The sequence below is a fragment of the Lissotriton helveticus genome, chromosome 8 (assembly GCF_964261635.1).
Source record: "Lissotriton helveticus chromosome 8, aLisHel1.1, whole genome shotgun sequence".
In the NCBI taxonomy this organism is placed as follows: Eukaryota; Metazoa; Chordata; class Amphibia; order Caudata; family Salamandridae; genus Lissotriton; species Lissotriton helveticus.
In genome coordinates, this window is record NC_136069.1 from 1,600,506,947 (window position 1) to 1,600,525,202 (window position 18,256).

The following is an 18,256-nucleotide window of genomic DNA, read 5'->3' on the forward strand; positions in this document are numbered from 1 at the left end:
ATCAAATCAAAGACGTTCACAAATTCCCCATTGTGAATTTTTTCCCGCCTCTCCGCCGGAACGTGCCACAAAATTGCTGAAGGAGGTGCCAGCACCAAGGAGGTACACCCAAATATCAGTGGGGTCACCACGGGAGGCGATTGGACTACACTTGCCCCACTGTCACCCGTGTGGGAGAAAGCTGAGCTAAACCCAACCCCACCGTCGCTGGCATCCTCCCAGATTGTGCCCACACTTATGCTGCCACCCCTCCTTGTGCTCCTGTCACCGTAACTGGCCCAGGTGGTGGTGGCGGCACTGGCGACCCCATCAATACTGGAGACTGGTGGGCGGCCGCGCTCCTTGGTGCTTGCAACCCTCCTAGTGTTCCTGTCGGTACGGTTGGTCCGTGAGGTGGCGGCACCTGCGCCCCCCGTCATTACTGGGGGCTGTTGGACTGCAGCACTTCCTGCCACTTGTGCTACTAATGGCGGTCCTCCCACCTGTGGTGAGCCCACTGTTGGCGCTGCCGTGGAGATCATTATTATGCTCTGCCGCACCGCGCCCACACTCATGTTCAGAACTGGCCCCTGCGCCACCTGGTCCGAGCTGCGAGCAATTGACTCACACCCCACTGTGGCTACTGATTCAGGCTGCAGACAGGGTTTGTCCTGGTGCCCCTCCCTATAATGAACCGGGACCTTCCTCTGCCGCTTTGGTTCCCACTGTCTGGCTGGTACTCTGGCTCTCCTGCCAACTTCTGCAGCGCTGCCTCCATGCCATGCGGCTTTGCTGCCTTCCAAAGCTCGCTCAGGGTGTGGAAATCCTCCTGGGACTCAGACTTTCCAGGATTTGCCTGTGAACGCTTCGGCGCCATGCCTCAAATCTACTAGTCAGAAACAAAAGACAATATTTTAAACATCTAGCCTAGACACCCTATTTGCCTGTGACCTGAACTCCCGCTGTATCTCAACAATGCACACTTCTAGACACAGTTTCTAACCTGATAACACACTCCAAACTATGTGTTCTGGGTGACCTCATAATTTGGTTTGACAAACCCAAAATGCCGCATTCGAAAACAATAATCGCTGGCCTAAACGCACTGGACCTGAATCAGAACGTCCACAAACCCACACACATCGCTGGACACATCCTAGATGTCAATTTTGCTAATACAGAACTAGTTACCTTTCAAACAATTACTTCAGCTACATGGTCAGATGACCATCTGCTTGCTTTCAAACATAAAACAACACCAAGCGACGCAGTTAAAGCAACTTTATGTGCATCCACTTATCGACCGTGGAACAAAATGAATTTGGAACACTTAGAAGCACAACTAACATCCAGTACAGCTCTAGACACAATTAAATTCTGTTCAGAAACTATATGAGTGTCTGCAAGAAGCTTTTAATATCCTAATACCACTTAAAATAACACAACAGGACAAAAGAAAACAAGCACCTTGGAGAATTACAGAGATAAAGGAGATAAAAAAAAACAAATTAGAAAGCGTGGCTCAAAACAAACACCAATCAAGACAAACTTCCCCTACAGAAAAATAACAGATTATACAAGTCAGCTATCAAAAAGCTAAGAAAGGGTACTATTCAGACAGAACTCAAAATGCTCAATGTACAAATAAAGAATTCTAGCAAATTCTCAATGAATTTCGTAAACCAAATTGCCTAAAAGGAGCTCATACCGTTACTCAATGTTTCACAGACAAACTGGCAAATCATTATACGGGCAAAGCAGACACATTGGACTCATATATAAAACAAAGACAAAGCACCAGCACCGACCATTTTCCAAAACCACACTCCAAGAATATTCTAACACAGCCTCTCTGTTCCTTCCAACACACGATGAATGAATGGACCTGGTCAAAGCAGTCAGGCCTGCCGGCAGCCCTTCTGACTTGTGTCCACTGCAAACCTTCAAGACGTGACACGTTCAGTACAACACAGTCATTACAATGACCTACCTTTACAATACAACTGTTACAACACAACTGCCTTTACATCGCATGCCATTACAATATATGCCATTACAATGCATGTCACTACAACGCATCCCATTACAACGCTTACCATTACAACACGTGCCACTACAACGCATATAGGTAAGTAATGGAGATTTTTTTAGTATTAGGGTGGGTATGTGTTTTGGGGTACATGGGAATAGTAAGTTTTACCCCCACACTATACAACAGTTTCCCTACTGTTACACTCACTGGAGTGAGAATAGTCATTTTTACCCCTACACTATCCAACACTTGGTAATTTTTACCCCTACACTATCCAACACTTAGCCTACTGTTGCGCTCACTGGAGTAGGAATAGTCATTTTTACCCCTACACTATCCAACACTTACCCGAATGTTGCTTAAAAGTATTATGTGTTGTAATGGTATGCGTTGTAATGGAATGCGTTGTAATGGAATGCATTGTAATGGTAGTTTTCAAAAATGCGTTGTTAAGGCATGCGTTGTAAAATCATGCAATGTAATGGTAGTTGCGATGTAAAGACTGTGTTATAAAAGCATGCATTGTAACTGCATGCGTTGTAACGTCATATATTCTTCAAGACAATTCTTCCAACAACCTCTGCTGCCACACCAGTAAGAAGAATCATCAACAAATCCTTAACTACCGGATAATTTCCAGAAGAACTCAAAAAGTCATACGAGCGCCCATTACTGAAGAAAACAAACTTGGATTCACTGAACCCTGATAACTACAGCCGATGACAAATGGACCTTTCCTGGGCAAATTGATAGAAATAGCAGCATTCGCCCAGATGTCACAATTCATTGAAGATAATGTCATACTCAGACTTCCAAATGGAATTCTGTCCAGGAAGAGGCACAGAATCTGCCCTTGTTGCCATATGGGCAGACCTGAGGAACACAGTTGACCACAACGGGCTGCTGAACTACTTCTCTTGGACCTCTCGGTTGCCTTTGACGTGGTTGACCATGACACTCCGACACAAAGAATCTACGAAGCCAGCATAGAGGGGACTGCTCCAGACTGGATCACATTCTACATTCACAACAGAACTAATGTCATCCATACCCTCCCTTTCTCGTCCAAACCATACTTCACAAAAGCAGTGGTTCCTCAAGGCTCTATTATCTCGCCTATGCTTTTCAACATCTACATGGAGTCATTGCCGCCACTGATCAATCAATTCCACCTCACGTGCTATAAATATGCAGGTGACATGCAAATACTCCTTCAATTGGAATGCCCGAAAGACATTGTAAAGTCGCCTATTTTCAGCTGACTCAGAGCCGTGGATCAATGGATGACGTGGAGTCATTTCAAATTGAATCCTTCTGAAACGGAAACACTCATGTGTGGCAATTTGAAAAATTATGACCCGTTAGCCGCTGGCCTGATGATTTGGGAACACCGCCTACAATATCAAAGGAAATAAGAGACCTCGGAATGACCATAGACTCCAAACTATCAATGAATACCCAAGTGGACAAACTAGCAAGATCAAGCTTTGTTACTATAAAAACTCTGAGACAAATCCTCCCCCATTTGGGATTTCCACTCAAGGTCTACCATATCTCTTGTTCCGTCCAAACTAGATTATGCCAGTAGCCTCTACCATGGATCAACTTTAACGACTATGAAAAGACTACAACAGATTCATAACTCAGCTGCCAGGCTACTCCTACATATCTCCCCTGCCTTGAAAGCCCTACTTTGGTTACCGGTTGCCAGAAGATCTACGTTCAAGATGCTTTGTATCACCCACAAAGCAATACATGGAACAGGACCGCTCATCATCAGGAATAAAATCACCAAACATATTCAACAAAGGAACCTCTGTCCTAGAGTGGCACCTTGCCTCAAAATCCCAACGTACAAGACAAAAACCATGGGTGGCACATCCTTTTCTGTTCAAGCAGCCAAACTATGGAACTCTTTACCCCCAAACATAAGATCCACAGATAGCCACCTCATCTTCAGAAAGCTACACAAGAATGGGCTCTTCCCCACATAACCACCATACACAAACAGAAAAATACAGCATTTACCTCTGTATAGAAGCATTTATTTGCTCTATAGACATGTACCTATTTAAGTGTATTGCTTTGTATGAACGTGTTTAATAAACATGTTTTAAAAAAATATAGAAATTCATTGGTTGTGCTTAACAAATGTACATATTACTGATAGTTACATTATTCTATGTTTTTAACATGTGTATAAGTGACTGCATAAATTAGTAAATCCTTTATCATAAATATTTGTCTACAATTGCTTCAGTATTGAATTACAAAACAAATGTATTTAAAGTACAACACTTGAAAGCTGGAGTTTATTAAATGAATCTTTTAATCTACATATACTACCTTCCTTATGGTTATATATACCTTCCATGTTCTTATGTGTCTAAATATTTATTACCATTCTTCTAATTCAGCATATCCAATGCACTACCCTATTTGTCACCCAATACCGCTCTTAGTATATCCTCTACCTCAACTTTCTGACTCATCTCAAACCTCATTATACTTTACTGCTCTTTCCAATGCACTACCCTATTTCTCACCCTATGCCTCTATCAATATATCCACTATATCCACTGTCTCAATCATCAAAACCCCATACCACTACTATGACCCCCAAAATAATCTTTTCCAGAGTCTTCCCTACCCTACCCTTCTTTGCATGATCTCATACCTCTTTACTATTCAGATCCCCCAAAAAAGCCATCTAAACGCTTCCCTTTGACTCTTCCCCCTCCACCTCTCTTTTACCCATCCCAAGCCTCCTCCTACTGGTATGAACTCCAAAACAAAAAACAAAAATTCGAAATCCTTCCCTCTTTTATCCCTCCACTATCCTTTTCAATCCAAATAACAGACTAACATGTTCACCACTCAAATTAATTTCATATTTAACCACTAATCCTTTATGGGTTCCAGAGTAGCGTGCTACTCTCTGAAAGAGCACTTCAACACTTCATCAGGGGTAGCAAGCGCTATGTAAATGCAAACCTTTTCCCTCTTGTATCCCTCCACTATCCTTCTCAATCCAAATAACTGACAAAGTTATCCACCACTCAAATTACTTTCATAGTTCACTATACTAATTCACCACTAATCCCTTATGGGTTCCGGAGGGATGTATGACGTTACAACGCATACTTTTACCACGCATACCTTTACAACGCGGTTTTTACCACGCATACCATTACAACGCATAGCGCTTAGAGGTGCTGGATAGTGGTAAGTATAATTTTCTATTCCAACTCCAGTCCCCGTGGACACTAGGGAAGGTGTTGGATAGAAAATTAAACATATTACTTACCCTAGAGCGCCCCCCAGCGCAATGCGTTGTAATGGTATGCGTGGTAATGCCTGCGTTGTAATGGTAGTGCGTTGTAAAAATTTCGTTGTAAACGTTACATACCGTTCCGGAGTAGTGTGCTACTCGCTGAAAAATTGTTTTGACTCATCATCAGGGGTTGTAAGCACTATATAAATGTTATTCGAATACAATACAATGCCTCATACTACATTTTTCTGAATGTGTTTCCTTTGTATCATGCCCATGTCATGCTCTTCAGTCAATATCTTCCACAAATACAGCTGACCCCAGTGTGAAGTCTATTACCACTAACTCCTATCTCATCATAGTTCAGCCCCGCTTCAAGTTCATCACCCACCTCAATCGCCTTTTTTCCTCCCTCAACAGATCTTGATTCACAACCCCGTCTCTCCTTTGGTTTAATTTCCTAATCCAGTCAGTACTGCTAGGTTGGACTCTTGAACCCATCTGAGAAATGATCTCCTTAACTTGAACTATGAAGCAATCACAAGAGAAATAGAAAATATTTACAATGCCATGTTGAAATACAGAATGTACATTCAGGTTTTCTGAGCTCAGGTCAACCTGTTCTCGTTTCTTGCTTTTATTGACCCTCTGCTCACTCATCAAGTACTGACTAAAACTCTTCTAGCTTGTCTTGTCTCAGTTACCCTTCGTTCATTTTCAAAGAAAACTGAAAGATCTCAGATTAATACTTGTATTTGGCCCCACACTCTATACAACATCCGTTTGAACAAGAAATAACACAATACATAACAATATCACATTTTAAATAATCCAATAAACATTGTCTTGAGGTCTGTCCCTACTTCTACCATTACCAACCTAATACCCTTAAAATTTAATTTTAGATCAGAGTAATTAGCATTGACATTACATTTAAAAACTCTAATATGTGTTTAGCAAATTACCTCTCCTGTACTCCTTTCCAAGGTTTTACCATGGACATAATGTAGTCCAATTTTATGATAATGAGACTACAAATCATATATCATCCACAAGGCAAAATCTTTGAGGAAATTATTAGCTTTATGACTACTCAGTTCTTATTGTTCTCCAAGCACATATTTCTCAACAATTTTAACTCGCCTTGAAGTAAGATGACAGACCTGTATACCTCCCATCGGAAATTGTTTCTCCAGCAGAATGATCTAACAATATTACAACTAGCCACTATAAATGAAAATGTATACATTTAATCTAGTGAGTTTCAAAAAAGACAACAGCCCAATCGACAACCCCTTCCTGTGGACTGGTTGGATTCTCTCTTCATCCTGCTTACATTTCAGTTTCTGCTGAATAAGAACTGGAAAGTCTTGACTATTGTAAGAGAAATAAAGTATATTGGCCATAAACACCTGGACTAAAACCCAGATTAACATATCTACTAACTATGACCCCAGAGATGTTTTCCGTCAGGCCACTGAGAAACTGACTGGAGTATTGAGAGCACTACAACTAGCCAAAGCCGATTATAAACCCAGAAAAAGATAGCATTATGGTCCAGCAAGAACATCAGCAACATAAAGGTCTTCCTTGCCACTGAAAGAGGCTGGAGGAAAGCCTCTCCACCCCTACCCTAGGCTGAAACAAAAACATACAAATTCCTATATTGGTCTGAATCCTAATTTTCTGAACTCCAGAGTGCTATCCAAAGACCTGAATAACTTTTCAAGATCCCAATTGCTATGAAATTACATAACACTTTATTTCCTCTGATTCAGAAGATTAGAAGTGGATTGATCAACCTCTCCTCTTGCACTGAATTCAAACTAATTATTATTACCAGGAAAGCACCTTCTGTGCGGTCACCATTATCTACCCCATCATTTCTACTCATTACATTTTTCTCTCTTTTGTTAATTGGTTGTGGGATTTCTATTGTGTTGTGTTTTGACTTTGTAACTGCTTTGTTACTACTAAATGCTGTACACATTTTCCTTAGTTAAGCCTGTCTGCTTAGTGTCATATCTACGGTACAGAGGGCGGGGTTGGGAGGGGGTGGATGAGCCAAGGTTTAAATTATTAAAACTGTGTCTGACCTCAACATTTTTTTGCCATTATTGCTTGTGGTGGACTCCCATCCACCCCAATTAATAACCCACCTTCTAACACCAGTCCTTCTCATCCATTTTCCCCCTCCTGCCCATTACTGCATCAAGTTTATATTTATCTCACAAGTAGGTTTATTCTGTTCCTTCCATGTTTACAAGCTTATAGCCTCCTTTCTCACTGCAGTAATCCAGTTAGGATCTAAGCATGCACATACCTTACATCTAGATTTAAACTGATTCTTACATTTATGATACTGAGACAAACTTCTATCTGCAGTTGTAGTCCTATGTTATTAATGGCAGTATTGATTCTTTGACATTACTCTATAGTTATTCATGTGCGTGACATGACAGAAAAATAAACGTGTGTGATATGAGAAGACTGGATGAGTTACCAGGACATACTGGCAGGATTAGTCCATGAAAGGCATATGCAACACTTTCTATTTGTTGATACAGCTGAGAGAGTGCTACCCAACATAGTAAGTTCTGGGTGAAATGGCTGCCAGAACTATACCCATCACCAGCTTGGAACTGAGGGGGGCTTAGGTGGGCTAAAACCATATTACATGAATTGTAGCAGTCCTAAGGATGTGACAGAACAGAAGTTAAAGAAAAAGAAAAAGAATTGGGTTTATGTTAGGGGTGGGTAATAAATTCTGTTCTGCCGGTAGAGTTGGGGGTGTTTTGGCCAAATTCTCCCAACTGCAGAGTGATGTAGTTTTTTATCACGCACGGCTCACCAATAGTAAGTTGGCGAGCAAGAATTGCCGTACCCAGCGTGATTTTTGGGCTCAGGAAGGACACTCGGAGGGACTATCCCAATGGAGGCTGTCGTGGACTGTTGCGATCGTTCGTGGTGAGAAAGCTGCTGGTCGAGTAGAAAATCTACACAAGCAGCAGCAAAGAAGCTGCACCCTCTGGGGCACTGCATGGTGCAGTTCATGCTGATTTTACGGAGCAGAACAAGCTCCAGGTGCCAAAAATAGGCGTGAGTTACGTGAAGTGCCGATTTCCGCAGAATCTCGCTGAGTTTTTATGTAACTGCAGAATTCCACAGAGTTAAACTCAGCGAGTTCTGCCCACCCCTAATATATGTTAGTTAAAGAATAAGAAATTTCAAATTGTTTTGTTTGTTGGAGGATGTTGAGTTATTCAGAACCTGTGGAGTGACAAGGGGACATGAAAATTTCACAAATACAAAAAGTGTTAATAATTTAACAAAGAAAATTAGAGTGGTCAATTTCGAATAAAGAGCCTGTGAAACAGCAAATGATAGAGCAAAGCACTTTGCAAGGCATGCACTTAAATTGCAGTCCTGTTTATCGTTCCCTTTCTCTTCTACTCAACAGCATACAGGTACACTCTGGGACCTGCTAGCTATCTTCTACCAGGGCTGCAGGGCTTAATTTGAGCCGGTGGGTTCTGGCCCTCGGCACCAGCACTTAATTTTGAACATCAGCACTAATGACAGTCCACCACATGCTGGCGCTGTCTTTCTAATTTTGAGATGAGCACAACAACAGTGTTTAATAATGCATTATATATTAAAAATGAATAATACCTGCCACCCAACCATTCTTCTAGCTTTGGGGGCCTGGAATAGTCTGAGTTGTCACAATGTGTGAGGGTCATTGGCAGTGCTTGCAGGGATCAATAGGTGGTTCAGGCTACAGTGGCCTCCTGAGAAGGGTCCTAGCACTTAGACTTTTACAAATTAAGCACTGGAGGGCTGACACCTAATGATAAGAGGACCATATATTTTGTTTAATGGCAAACATTCTTATTTTTGTTAAGAATGTACACTTGTGATTGCATTTATAAATGTTCTACACAGATTGCAGAACATTCTATAACAGAATAAAGCTAGAACATGGACTCAGTAACCAGTAGGTGTATTGGTTGGGTAGCGACTGTTGGGTGAACAAGCTTGAGTCTGAAGACTGAAAGGGTGGAGGCGGGGTGATGGTGCCATCAATCCAGAGGGCAGAGTTCTTAAGCGTAGCTTACATGTCGTCATTGGAGGTGTTGGTTCTTAGGTCAGGCAAGGATTGTGGCAGCAGTGTCTATCATTAGAATCAAGAAAAAGTCCTGTGAGTTTTGTGGTGGTGATGATGGGGAGTTGTTTGTCTCACCCTGCAATGGAGTTAAGTCCATAAAAAAGAAATTATTGAGGAATCTTACCTGATCTCGGTTGGGATTCTGCCTGTCCATCATAGTCTTCCTAGCTATATTGGAGTAGTAGCCATATGACAAGTCATAATCCACCGGAAACCCATCTGCACCCAGGTGGTGCTTGTGACCCAACCACATCAATGACAGACGTTCACCCGCCTGAGCCGAAATCAAGCTGAAGCGAAGGGCCTGTAAGTGATCCAAAGGAGTGAAATGAGGGACATGACCAATGCACTGCAGTACATATTGGGCACATGAAACATTCAAGATGTATTAACAAACTGGTACATCAAAGCAAATTGTAGCCAACACAAACTGAGAAGGAGATTCCTAGAACACTAAGTAACTACACCCTTGTGAGCATTTCTTCCAGCAGTCTGGCAAACACAATAGTCAGGGAGAAAGGATAACTGTGAATTTGGCCAACATACTAATGTCCATCACAGCAAATTACTAATGATTACTCTCTGGTGTTGCAGGTTTCAATATTTTTTTGCATTCTCTCTGGTAATGTTTTTGGATCGAGAGGGTAAGTTGTGCTAGAGCCAAATCATAAAGTAGTTGGTGTTTTTTGTACATGACTGCTTAGTGTCCGACTTGAGTTTTGCACTGCGACTGATGTTCTCCTAAATTCTTCCTATCCATATTAAACTTGCTTTTTCTTAGCAGATTTTCAAGTTACTCCTTCAGCTCCATAACTAGGCTGTTCATTGTCATGATGACTTGTCTTTTATAACTATTATGTGTTCTTACCTATTTCTCCCCTTCACTCTTCTGATGTCAGTTTGCATGATCTTTCTCAACACCATCTGAAGGTTACATCTCCTCTCCTCCTCTGCATCACTCTTCTTCTCTACTCCACCTTCTGTACTTCTCATCAAGGTCTCTACGGATCTTCTTCATTAGTGTTTACATGCATCTCTACCCAGCAACAAGCACACTTGCTGGTGTCTATGTTATATGAAACTTGTGCTATTATTTCATTTTAAAAAATGCTCTCCTAATTTATAGACTCTCTACTACTTAGAGTCTCATTACGAGCGCCCCAGATGCAGAGGTTGTGTGTAAGACTAGGGACATGGGGCATTTAAGTCTGAGATCTCAATGTTATAGAGTGGAAAAAACATAGATGATCCCATCGATCAACATGCTTGTTCTGTCCTGGATCCTGTCTGTAGCCCTCCATATTCTATCCTCACTCGACAGAAGGACACACTGACGACAACAGAGGACACATCTCCAGCCCGACCATCTTCCCTTTCAGATGAGCATGTGGCGGTCATGCTTCTGTAGAACCTGTGCAGGTGGGGACTAAGTCTTTACTCTATCTGTTGGTTACATGTGTATTAACAAGTTACTTTTACTGCTCATTCTGATAAAATCCTTGCCGGAGAACCATCAAACACCTGTAAAGGGCTTCTAGCTGAGGCAAATGTTACAGACCCACTAATCTTTAAAAAGCACAATTGTCCACTTACTGCCCTAAATAATGCCAACACAAGAAAGTTTGATGCAGTTTAGCCCAATGTTCAAAGTCTTATCCTCCTTAAGTGGGAGTCTTTTTGTCCCTCTGCCCAGAGGTATTGTCTACAGGGTTTTACAAGTTATGCACTACCTTTGTGGTGTCCACTTTGACGCCGAGGCCGGTCTGATAAAGAACAGATGCAAGGAAGAAGGAGGGGTGAAAGCCCAAGCAGGCGGCCTGCAGCAGAAGAGGCAGCCATCTCTTCAAGTGGGCCATTCCCAGTTGAGTCATCGCCTGCTTCTCGAAGGACTGGTAAAGAGCTTGGCCGACAGACTCAAGATTCATCTTCCAGTCACCTGCAGACACGAAATTGGAGAAATAATTCAAGGAATATCTTCCAGACTAGCACCTAGCTAAGAGTTGAGCCATCATGAGCTTCAACCACCTCTTTATGCAGCTTGCATATATTTCAAAGTAACTGTTAGGAATAGCATAACAAGCCAAACCATCATTGAATCATACTCTACGATCCAAGCCAATGGGCCGTCAATGAGTCACCTATGTCTTTGCAAAGTTGTACACACACACACACACACACACACACACACCATAACATACCTAATATTATGAGGACCGTCATTGACCGTAATGGAGTGTGTATTTGCTATTTTAACTCCATGCGCACTTTGATAGTTGGGTAGGTTATAAAGCGGACTGATGCAAATATAACTGCACTTTTAGTTTTTAGATTCACTCACTCGAAAGTACCTGAACACAGTACCGGGATCCGTCCTCCTAACTCACTGGTCCTTACAAAGATAGTGTTAGTCTGGCAGTGATTAATTTGTAAATAATAATTGTCAGGGCCCACCCATTGCACTGCCAGCACTGCCAATGGCACTACCAACACAATTACTAATCATCACACTCTTGCAAGTGTGAGAATTCAGCCTACTCTAGGCCTCCAAAGTTACATGAATGTCTTGAGCGGCAGTCAATAGTCATATTTAGCAGTACCACCATGTGGCAGACTGGTACAAGCCCTGGTGTTGACAATTAGGTTCTGGTGTTGAGCACCGGAAATCACTGGCTTAAATTAAGCACTGATGTTTGGTTCTGTCAAGGTTTACTCATGGTATGAGGACTGATCCGGTCCTCACAGCGTGGGCTATACATGCCCACCCATATGCAAATTCACACACACACACACACACACACAATAGAGTGGACATATACATACCCCTTTAAGTTTGCATTGCTTTGGTAATCACAGCATATCTGATTCATCTAGATAGTTCTTTTCACTTTCTGGGGATGGGGACATCTTGATTGCTGCTTCAAATAGGAGCTTCTCTATTTTGTACAAATGGTCATGGGATTTAAGGGTGGAGCAAAGTTGCCCTGAATGGAGAAGGCTTTGGCAGATTCACAGCAAAGTAATTCTTCACCTCAGAAAGGACCCATGGATCAGTGGCTCTATGGATCGACTGGTGGAAATGGCAGAGAAACCCTCCACTCACTAGAGTAGAGTGCGCCACCTTATGTGGTACAAAGTTTGGTGCCTGGTTCAGGGGAATATCGCTGGGAGCTCTTGACTTTGGTTGAGTTTGACCACGGCTGCTCCTCTGTCATTTCTCCCAGCTCCCTAAAATTAATCGCAGCAGCATAGGGAGCTTAAACTGAGAGAGAAAGAGAGGAAGGGAGGGAGGAAGGGGAAGGCAGAGAGAAAACAAGAGCCCATATCCAGCTGCATGTTTCCTGAGTAAGAGGAGGCTTCAGAAAAGGGTTTGGAACTAAAGGAGCCATTGGCCTTGGAAGAATGAGAGGCCATTGCTGGCTTGAAGAGTAGATAGGATTATCTCGGCAGTATTGCTTGGATGGTGTTGAAACCTCATTCCGTGCACCTCATTAATGTGCTTAGTACCACAGCACCTGCTAAATACTAATGCAGCAGGTTGCAGTATTTACAGAATGTGGTTTTATATCCATTCTGAATTCTGCCCATCAGAATGGGGAACAGCACTACCATTCCGCGTTTTAGCCTTTTCAAGTTCCAGATATGTAGTATTTTCCCCACCCAAATTCCACCAGCTTTTTCCTGGATAATTTATTTAGAGAGCAAAAAAGGCAGAATTACAGCACTATTCACAATCCTGTTCTGGTGCAACTCTTTGAATTAGAGCATGATTACATTTTTCCTAGCCTCTGATTTATGGCCTGGGGATATAGGCTATGATTGGAGGCTCATTAACAGATGGCTTCTTTCCTGATGAAGTCCCAGAGGATCAGCTGCTTTGGTTCTTCAGTTTACTTGCCCAGATGTGCATGGCGTTATGCTCATCCTGAGCATAGTTCTTGTAAGTGTATTATATCCCAATGCACTTGCAATTAGGAGGACGTGATATCCATCACGTTTGTCACGGAGTACCCACGCTCCAAACCAACGGAAACACATTATCTGCAGTGCTCTCACCTCCCCTTGAGTGCTCATTCCCCTAGCTAGAACCTCCAAGGGTAACCTCCACACATGAGGTTGGGGTTCCCCTAGACAATGCCTGTCACCCCACTAGAAGAAATGGCGGTGCTTAATTTGAGCCGGTTGTTTCCAGTACTCAGCACGGGCAATTTATTGTCAACACGGCTCTTATGACAGCCTGCCGCATGGTGGCGTTATTTGTCTTATTTTTTTGAAGAACATAATTGCTGTTGTTTAATAATTAAATATACATTAACATCACTCATACCTGCCACCTAAAGCTATAAGAATAGCTTGGGCGGCATTTGTTTGTCATTTTAATGTATGTCTAAAGTCTGAATTGTCCCACTTGAGTGTGATGCTTAGTAGTTATGGCACTGTCATTGGCAGCCCTACTGGAAGCAATGGGTTGCACTTCTTTTTTTACAAACTAAGCACTGAGAAAAGTTGCTCTGTGCTGCATATAGAGGCCAACTTTCTGTACTGCAAAGGGCTTCCAGAGGTGGAGGAAAAAAACAGGATGGAAACAATATCCAAAAATATCAAGGTGTATCAGAGTCAGGGTCATCATGCTAGTTATTCACTGAGTGCAAGCAAAGCCGATTTTAATCAATGGAATTCTGTAGGTAAAAAGGAAATGCATATAAGCATAGTGGAGGTAGCATTCTTTCTGCAGTGTACACTTTTGCACAGCACTGGTGTGCAAAACTCTGAAGCTATAGAAGCAGTTTTCAGTCCTGCAAATATATTCCAGAGTGTCTATGAGTTGAGACTTGGAAAGAACCAGGACATTTGGAGAATATACAGGGCCTGACAGGCCTTTGATTCCACCGGGCATTTCCCAATGGGCTGGAGCACTTGGAGACCAGTTTTGAAAGCCCACAGCTGCTCCTCTGTCATTTCTCCCAGCTCCCTAAAATTAATCGCAGCAGCATAGGGAGCTTAAACAGAGAGAGAAAGAGAGGGACGGAGGGAGGAAGGGGAAGGCAGGGAGAAAACAATAAGAGATGGAGAATAGAGCAAGCAAGATAGAGAATGTATGTTTGGAAAGCGAGAGATGGCTCGAGGATATAAAGGCAGCGGGGCTGGATTGAGAATTTTTGCCAGAGCTGCATTGGGTTCCGCAGTCCAGCCCAGGAATATTGAATAGACCTATATGAAAATCACACAATCCAGATGCGATGTTCATGACATTAACAATAGCCACAGGCCCATTAATTTGCTTAGTGTAATTTTTTTCTGACTTTTTCTTTATGGTTTGCGACAGGTTTCAAAAACGTACTCTTCATTTAAAAACTGTGCTGGTAAAAAAAGGGCATTTAAGACTGGACCCTGATTTCCCCTCCGGTTGAGGTAAGCCCTCTAAAAACACCAAGAATGGTGCTTAAAGTTCTTGGATTGTGTGATGTCAGTTGGAGGAACATTTCCAGTCAGTGACAGATTGTGGCGGTTCTTGAATTGTTCTTGAAATATTTGAAAAACCCAAGCGTGACGGGAAAAACAAATGACTCAGCCACTCATATTTGTTCTCCAAATCAAAATGAGTTCTCAAACCACCGCTCTCAGCTGCCTACCAAGCCAGTTATCAAATAAATTAGAACATTGGAATGTTGAGAGCTCTGTTGAAGACAATGGAGTGCTCTGGGCTTCTAATGGCTGGTAGAAGCCCGGAGCTCCAACATTCTAATGTTTGTTCAGAGCTATTGCTGTGAACAAAGGCCTCACGGAGACCGAGGGGATTTCAACCCCTTCGGGATCCGTGAAGCCTTTGTTTTACAAATTAGAACATTCTGCCCTCTTAGGGGCAAAATGTTCTAATAGCCGTAGAGCCCTCTGTTACTGGCTCTCCCGACCATTAAAGGTACACTCCCTTGTTAAAGGCCCTCGCTGGAGTGGCCCTTTAATGGTCGGTAGAGCCCGTTATGTCGGGCTCTAAGGCTATATTATTCCTTTGAACCTCAACTAACACATTTTTCTAAAGCCGCTAAATTGATTGTCACCAAATCATAAAGAGGTCCAACATTCGATATTTATCACAAGTTTGGTATAATTCTGCTCAGTAGTTCTTTGCTGGGGTAGACAGCAAGTAGCACTGTGAGGTTTACAATGAGAGAAGCTCATTTTAAATTACACCCAAATAACTTTGTCCATTTAAAATGATGAAATTATATATGTGTGGGACCTGATCTCCTTTCACTTTAAATGCATCGCAATTTTGGCTTATGCTAACTCCAGTTGTGTTTACCATGTCCACCATCTTGTACTGATGTCACCAAGATCAAGTGTTATTGTTGCATTTTTTCGTTCCAGGTATAGAAATGCAAGACTCTTACTAATAAACTGAAAACTGTCCCCACAGTCCTCTTTTCTTTGTACCAAATACACTTCAACTGCCCCAGGCTAGGGGCATACAATGTATCTATTGGACTGCCGAACTAATTGTGAGAACGTCTGCATATTCAATGTACTGCTACCGTGAGAGAATCTCCAAATGTATCGTGTGGGAAAATGTTTCTTATTGCTCATTTATTCTCTATTGGTCCATATACTGAGAAACGTGTACCCATGTAGAATGTATGACTGTCTTTGGCTAAAGTCCTATAAATGGACGTTGATTTTAATGGGGAAGAGACTCCTCTTTTTCCACTCTTAGAAGGCGGATCTATGCTGTATTTCACCTAAGACTGAACTGAGTTCTTTGTACTTACGACTATATGCTTTGCCGCTAATTTTCCTAATGACATATATTTTGTAACGGGCATTAAATTCTTTATATAAAGCTTTGAACTGCGACCCTTATCTGTCATTCTTATAAGAATGTTTATCATCTGCTACTGAACTTATAGGAGTGAAGGCTGTAGTTGGAGAGCACCACAGTCCGTATTGGGATTACCCCACTCCCGATCCTAGGCTTTGGCACACTACATGCATGGGATTTAAGGTAAGGTGTTCCAGGCTGACAGATCTGGTAGCAGAGGTGATTGCTCGGATTGGAGTCGACCCAAATTGACAAATCAATTGGCCACAGAACTGGGTATAGCACCATCAGGTCCAGTCAGCTTGCCCCAAAATCTAAATTGACCCAGTCCAGATCCGATCCTGGTTCCAGAGAGACAAGGGGGGTGAGGGAGAGCAACAATGTGAGCATCATTAAGGATTGCATGCAAAATGCGAAAATGAATTAGTCATGGAACAATGCAAGTTGGGAGTTGTAGCAGGTGCATAAGCAGTAAAATGCAGTGGGTGAAATTTGGGAGCAATTATTATGTGCTTTGATTGTTTGATACGTCGGGCAGTAGTTATTGTGTTCCTGAAGATATTTTTGAACTTTTAAAAGAAGTACCTCAAGCTAGAACATCTTCAGCACCTCCATCACCACTGCTACCTTCCCAGAGGAAAAGAAACACGTGGAAGCCAAACCACTCCTCAAAAAACCATCCAAAGACCCGAAAGATCTCAAGAACTACCGGCCCATCTCCCTGCTCCCATTCCCTGCCAAAGTTCTGGAAAAAGCTATCAACCACCAACTACCCAAATACCTAAAGAACAACGACCTCCTGGACCCATCCCAATCTGGGTTCCCATTCAATCGCAGCACAGAAACCGCACTAATCATAACCATCGATGACATCCTGACTCTCCTAGACCAGAGAGAAACAGCTGCCCTGATCCTCTTCGGCCTCTCAACAACGTTCGACTATGTGTTCTACTACACCCTCCTAAAAAGGCTCCCTTAAATAGGAAATCAAGGGGGCACCCTCAAACTGATAGCATCACGGGAAGAACCCAGAGTGTCCTCAGGGTCCATGGGCATCATCTGTGGTGCCTTGAAGGGTCCTCATTTAGCCCTACCCTGTTCAATAGCGATATGGCCCACCTGACCATTTTGGTCATGACCTATGGAATGAACATCATATCATAGGCAGACCCCAGATGCTCATCCGATTTGTATCCGCAGAGCCCGCCACTATCAAGGACAAATTCCACCTGTGAAGGATCAGCGTCACCAACACCGGCAAAACAGAGGTACTCGTCTCAGGAGCAACACATCCCTGTGTGACGACTTCAAGTGGCCAGCCAAACTGCGACCCTCACCCACACCAGGAACCTAAGTATCATACTGGACAGCAAACTGATCATGAAAAAACAGATCAAAACAGAATCCTCATCCTGCTTCTTCACTCTACGTATGCCTCAAAAAATATTCAAGTGGCTCCCAGCCAGCATCAGAAGCACCATCACCCAGTACCTCATCACCTGCCGCATGAACTATGGCAACTCCCTCTACATAGGAATAACCTCACATCTACTAAAGATATCCCATATAATGTGGCAGCCGAAACACCAGGTGTTACTGCTCAAGTGTTGACCAAAACTGAACAGCTGCAGAACACTCAACAAAGGCCGGCACACCATCAAGTTATTCAGAAACTGCTGTTTTGGACTGTTGCTTAGACCCCTTGGTCAGTGGCAATAGCGCTTTGCCTTCATCAAGTACTCTGATCTTATCCCCAGCTGAGGCATCTCTTAGTAACATCTAAGGTCGACCGATCCCAAGAATACCCCAGAACTCAGCACTGAGGAATGTAGGGATGGCATTAGTTTCTCTACAATGGGAGAACCTAGTCATTGGCGGGATGGGAACCTATCAGGTAATTCGCCAGCGCAGAGCAGATCTCACAGTGAATACATCTTGAACAGCTGAAAACAGAGTTTGAAGAAATGGTGAAGGGAAATGTGCAAATTG

General features: G+C 42.7%; 1 protein-coding gene across 1 annotated transcript in view; it reads right to left on the bottom strand.

Moving 5' to 3' along the window:
* The window catches only part of LOC144772081 (protein sel-1 homolog 3-like), a 397,544-nt gene that overhangs the window by 182,273 nt on the left and 197,015 nt on the right, over positions 1-18,256 (bottom strand). Inside the window, exons 11-12 of the mRNA XM_078656264.1 lie at positions 11,184-11,389; positions 9,578-9,757 (exon numbers count right to left, since the gene is read on the bottom strand). Of these exons, the coding sequence (XP_078512390.1) occupies positions 9,578-9,757; positions 11,184-11,389 (386 nt within the window). The remainder of the gene's footprint in view (positions 1-9,577; positions 9,758-11,183; positions 11,390-18,256) is intronic.